The 5829-nt window shown below is 35.3% G+C and overlaps 1 protein-coding gene across 1 annotated transcript; it reads left to right on the top strand.

The window, feature by feature from the left end:
• Positions 1-264: 264 nt before the first annotated feature.
• LOC108742006 (brachyurin-like) lies at positions 265-2333 on the top strand. Its single transcript, XM_018477009.1, has 6 exons — positions 265-369; positions 434-571; positions 767-867; positions 937-1103; positions 1376-1653; positions 2143-2333. Exons 1-6 carry the CDS (start codon positions 325-327, stop codon positions 2260-2262), a joined length of 849 nt encoding a protein of 282 aa, XP_018332511.1. The 5' UTR covers positions 265-324; the 3' UTR covers positions 2263-2333.
• The last annotated feature ends 3496 nt before the right edge of the window (positions 2334-5829 follow it).

Genomic DNA, 5829 nt, shown 5'->3' with positions numbered 1-5829 from the left:
CAGTCGTCCTGTATTTAATAGCGTTAATCGCATCTTCATATTACAATTAAAAATTTTATCAAACTCCCTTCCTAATATTTACTACCTTACGATGTTTTCAAATTCCAAAACTAACTTGAACATCTTAGAGATTTGTTTTAGGCAACACTTATTACAAGATCATCGTATTTACCTAAAAAATTTAAAAACATTTCTTTTATCAAATCGATGCTACCTGATCAAAAGCGTATCAAGAATTTTATCGACAAACAGAAGTACTTTGAAGATAACTTTATAAAACGAGTCTCTAACGAGATATCTACAGTATCTGTATCAGAAGCAGAGATGAAGGAAATTGGCTTAATTTTCATTACATTTTCCTTAGTTACGGTAACGTAGTGGTATTAATTTAGTACTCTAGATCAATTACGAATTAATTTTATAATTTTTACAGGCTCACGTAACTAGTGATTGGTCTAAAGTTACACCTACTCATAAAATAGCTCCAACAGGACCTCATAAGCTTGCATCCTCTGAAGAAGTAAAGATCGTGGGAGGAAATGAAGCTTCGAAAAACTCTTTACCATATCAAGTAAGCATTCAAAATTACTTGATCAAAACTATCATACTGATTCCAAAAGTTTGGTTAGCAAAGATTCTGTGAGATATAGTATTTTAAAGAAATGGAATTTAATGGGACTGGAGATGCGAACGTACAGCGCGAATAAATTTGAATACCTTCAGGGCTATACTGCTGGTCTACACTAAAATATTTTTATTTATTTAGGTCTTTTTGAGGCTTATTTACGATACATACACGAGTTTCTGCGGAGCATCCCTTATATCTAGAAGATACGTGTTAACTGCTGCACATTGCTTGGTAGATGAGTAAGAAATTTGCTCTTAATTGTTATCTTAACTGCTCAATATACTTTAGCTTTTTCTTTTTCTTATTAGCCTTGTATCATTGGAAGTAATTCTGGGAGCGCATAACATTCAACAAAGAGAATCTACCCAACAACGCATTCCAACCTCCACGTTCAAAGTACATGAACAGTATAATAATCAACCAGCGCAGAATGATTTAGGCGTCGTCTATCTTCCAACACCAGCCAATCTCAATCGTAATAATTTACTTTATACTAAACTAAATTTCAATTCGATAGGCACCGCTTCGTGGACTTTTTTTCACTTCTTCAGGTTTTCCAATGATGGTTTAATAGACATATAATGGAAGCTTGAAGAAGTTGAAATAAAGTCATTCTAAAGTGATCTCTTCCGTAATTTAATTTTTGCACTAATCATTTCTTGGATCGAATCTACTCTCTATAAACGTTCCTATAAATTCTGTAATTTATCTTTGCTTTTTTACCAAACTAATTTAAAATTTTCACAGAGTACGTTCAACTGATAGCACTTCCAAGTAGAGCTGACGTTTCAAAAAGTTTCGTAGGATCTCAAGCAGTAGCAAGTGGTTGGGGATACACTTCTCAATCTAATCCCGGTATCAGTGACGTATTACGATATATAAATGTTTCCATTATTGCAAATAACGTGTGCAGAGATGCGCTCGGTTCGCAAGTTACAAACAAAATCATTTGTTCTGGAGGAGCAGGCCGTAAAGGAGCTTGCTCTGGAGATTCAGGCGGACCTCTTGTCGTCAGTGGAAAATTGGTAAATACATATCAATTTGACAATATTAAATTGAACACATGTGAATGTGTGTATATTTATGAACCACTTTTTCACTGAAACTTTCACTACCAACCAGCGATAGATAGGTGATAATGGATAAGGGCATTGACCGTGATCAAATCACATCTCTTTCTTTCAAGTTAGAAAAATCTCATATTAAGTAACACTTCATTAAAAAAATGTTCGTAAATGTTTGAAAATTTATCCATCTATACTGTCCTTTGAGTCACCTATGAAGACAAAAAACGAAAAATTAGTTACTTAACATACTTATCTTTCTATCACGATTGTGTGTGATAGGGATTCGGATCTATTTTTTGTTTCTGCAAAAAGAAAGAACTGCGATTCAGGAAATTGCTTATTACAACTTTTTTTATCAAACGAACCAAATGACAACAAATCTAATAAAATCAATTCGAAGACCTTTACATAATTACAATAATACTGCAATTGTTGTCTCTGTTACAGGTTGGTGTAACTGCATTTGTAAGTGGTAGTGGTTGTGAAGCTGGGGAACCAACCGCCTTTCAAAGGGTAACATCATTTTTAGACTGGATTTCAGCAAACACTGACGTTGTTATTTCATAAACAATTCTTTAACAATTTATTTGTATACTGAGTCAAATATAACAAATAAACGATAATTGCTATTGGATAAATATTTATATATCTATATACAATAAAATTAAGTCACTTTTATGCTCGCGAACGGTTAGTTTAGAAATTCGAAAAAAGTTGTTGAAGGTGTATGTCTGGAGCACGACACTGTACGGGTGCGAAATATGGACAGTGGGCGCGGCGGAAAAGAAAAGGTTAGAAGCGTTCGAAATGTAGTGTTATAGGCGAATGATGAGGATAACGTGTATAGAGAAGGTTAGAAATAACGAGGCATTAAAAGAAGTATGGGAACAGAGGTCCCTATAAAAGTCAGTAAGGAATAGACGAGATAGGTTGGTAGAACACCTTCTCAGGCATGAAAGTCTAGTCAGTGACAAATTAGAGGCAGAAATAGAAGTTGGTAGGGGTAGAGGCAAAATTAGATTAGATTATTGTTCCCAAATAGTTATACTTCATTTACTTTCTGTAGCGATGTGCCCCTTCCATAGTCATGGATGCGCACTGGCAAAATCGTAGGTAGGAAGAAAAAAGCTCATTATACTCTCGACTCTTGTTCATTAAACATACTTTTTCATACAGTACCTGCCAAAAGTTTTATTCAATTATGAATAGTAATGGTAGTTGAAAACAATCGTTAAAGTCATTTATATGTTTCCAAATATAAATACACATCTCGTTGATATTTTCAGTAGTAAATGGTACCAATAACAGCACATTTGAGCAATGCAATTGTAGTGGATAAAATGGTCAATTTTTCCGTGCATTACTACGGATTATACGCTCCTCACCGGCTAAGAGTTTGGCCGAGAGTTGTCTCCGTCCTTTCCTGGCCTAGTGATGTTCTTTTCTACTTTGCGCCGGTCAAACTGAAAGTCACATCGCTACAGAAACTAAACGAAGTATACTAACCAGTCTAGAGCGGTTGCTGACTGAACGCCTACTTTTCCTCGCGACACATGCTGTAGGAAATATCGTAAAAACTAATAAAGGTAAGGGGATAAAATTACACCAGTTAATGTGTAACAGAAAGAGATGCAGACAGGCAGAATTTGAGCATGTTGCCAGCATCGGACTTTAAAGAAAGTTCAACATTCTCAGGAATTTAGGAAAGAAAAGACGTTTGCTTCAATATCGAACCAGGCCGTTATAAAGCAGGTCCTGATCTTTTGCGTAATTAAGCAACTCATAATCGCTGCACCGCTTACAACTATTTGGTTATCGCTTTCCACTTTGTCTGCACTACTCATGAAGCGTTTCCTAACTTAACAAGGACATGTTCAAAACGCAGGAAATGACTATAGTTCCAAGTGGAGATAAGAAAGAAGATACGCCCATTTTCACAGATAATTTATTGCACACCACCAATTTTAACCGTCCCAACTATATAATAGAAATAATAGAAAAACCGTGTAAAAAATAAATCTATCAGTAAAGTTTTGTAATTACATAAAATATACATCAGTATCATTATAAGGTCTTTATGCCGAAAATTGGTTGGTCACGCACGTCTACCTCTTCCATCTTCGTATTTCAAGAAAACTTCAGCAACTCCAAATATTTAACTATTTGCGAATAGTAATCTAAACTAGGTCTACATCTACCCCCTCTTAACTCCTTTTCCTACTTGTAATATTTCTCTAATTAGCGTTTCATGTCTTAAAAAATTACTACCAATTTATTTCAATTATTCCCTACTGATTTCCATAACACCCCCTATTCTCCTACTTCACATTTCCAACCATTTCTATGTCCTTTTCTATAATACCACATCTCAAAAGCTTTTAATCTTTTATTTACCTCAACACGTTTAATAACCTTTTTTTAATTTCCAAATTATCCGATCTCTCATTACGAGATATCATGCTCCCTGCATATCATTTCTTTAGTTTATCGTCTCCTATTTTTATATTAGTTCTAGCTCTACTTTTTCATGCCCTACATGTCAATACTTTTATTTTATTTTTATGAATTTTCATATGATAACTGTAACTTCTCCTCGCTAGATGCTAACACTGCCATATCATTCTCAAATCTAGGCTTGCTAATCTTTTACTAATCTATACTCTTATAAAATATCTACACTCAAAATCATAATCAAGATCTACATAGAAAATCATAATCAATCATGAAAGTGTTTATTTTACGGTTTGATAAAAATTTTTGATATCATATATATTAATACATTAATTACGATAATTTATTCGCAGTAACGCATGTGCATATTACGCTTGAAAAAAGTTTTCCCAAATAAAAAACCAACTTGTCATCTGTTCGTAATACATGGGAAAATTTTCAAGGAGATTTACGCACTATTATCTTACTGTAAATAAATAACGTTAGAGATATCATCTTAGGGACAGATGAAGATGTCGTGGATAGAAAAGGTTAACAATAATGACGTATTATTAGAAGAACAATTAATAAACGAAGAGGAAAATGATGTATTTGCTTATGTATGATAGGTATGACACTTTCTGAGTCATGAAGGATTAATAAGAGACATATTAGAAGTAGGAGAAGACGAAAAAAGATAAAGAGGGACTGAAGTAAACTTAAATTAGATTGTTGTTCGTGGGATATTTTAATTTTAGGGAAATGCGAAGATGGTGGAGGTGCATTCGGATTCGGATGACCTTATGATGATGTAAAAAGGACCATAAAATTATTTTTTAGAAAATTACCTGGATTTTGGTTTATCTGAGGGCTTATCGTCCACAACCTTTGGTCCTTTCTCTTTTTTCGTAGCTCCTTTTCTTTGTTCCTACAATAAGACACATTCATTTTAATATCACTCATAAGATTGAGCATGCAGTTTTTTTTCTGTTCAGTTGTAAAATATGCATTTATATAAATATATCTTTGGTCAAGTATTAGCGCCGGTGCACACTTGTGGCAATCGCTGCTGCGGCACCGCAATTGCGGCTTAGCGCCGGTGCACACTTGCGGCAATCTCCGCTGCGGCACCGCAATTGCAGCTTAAAGTACTAACAGGTAAATGGGTTAATGCACATTCATCTGCGCGCCGCCGCGGGGCCGCGCGTCCAAATGGCGACCGTTTTGAACCGCAGGTCCCTACGGAACCGTGGCGGCACCGCTGCCGCTATTGCGGTTTTGTAGTACTCGTTTGTATATCGGCTGGTACACACTTGCGGCAAATTGACGCAAAAAAGGATGGCTGCTACTAGAACTTCTGAAGATTTGGATATAGAATTATTCATTGATGCAGTAAAGGGGTTGGTTCCCAGAGATATGGGATATTTCCTCAGAAATATACCTATACCATGAAAGAGTCAAAAACAGGTCTGCATGGATTATAATCTGTGAAATGTTTTCCGATGGATTTTTGGAGCTGGATGACAAGGAGAAAACATTTCTAGTGGGATTATGGAGACTCTTAATCTGGTATCTTTTGCGATCTTATCCTATCAGAAACTTTTGCTGTTAATTCATCAGATGAAGCAACACTCCTTCGAAAGTAGTTGAAAAATTAGTCAGGATTCTCCCTTAAATACGAAAACGACGTTACAAATGTGCCCC

Source organism: Agrilus planipennis, unplaced genomic scaffold (genome assembly GCF_000699045.2).
Source record: "Agrilus planipennis isolate EAB-ADULT unplaced genomic scaffold, Apla_2.0 scaffold239, whole genome shotgun sequence".
Lineage (NCBI taxonomy): Eukaryota > Metazoa > Arthropoda > Insecta > Coleoptera > Buprestidae > Agrilus > Agrilus planipennis.
The sequence above is the reverse complement of the archived record's forward strand: the minus strand, read 5'-3'. Positions and strand labels throughout refer to the sequence as shown.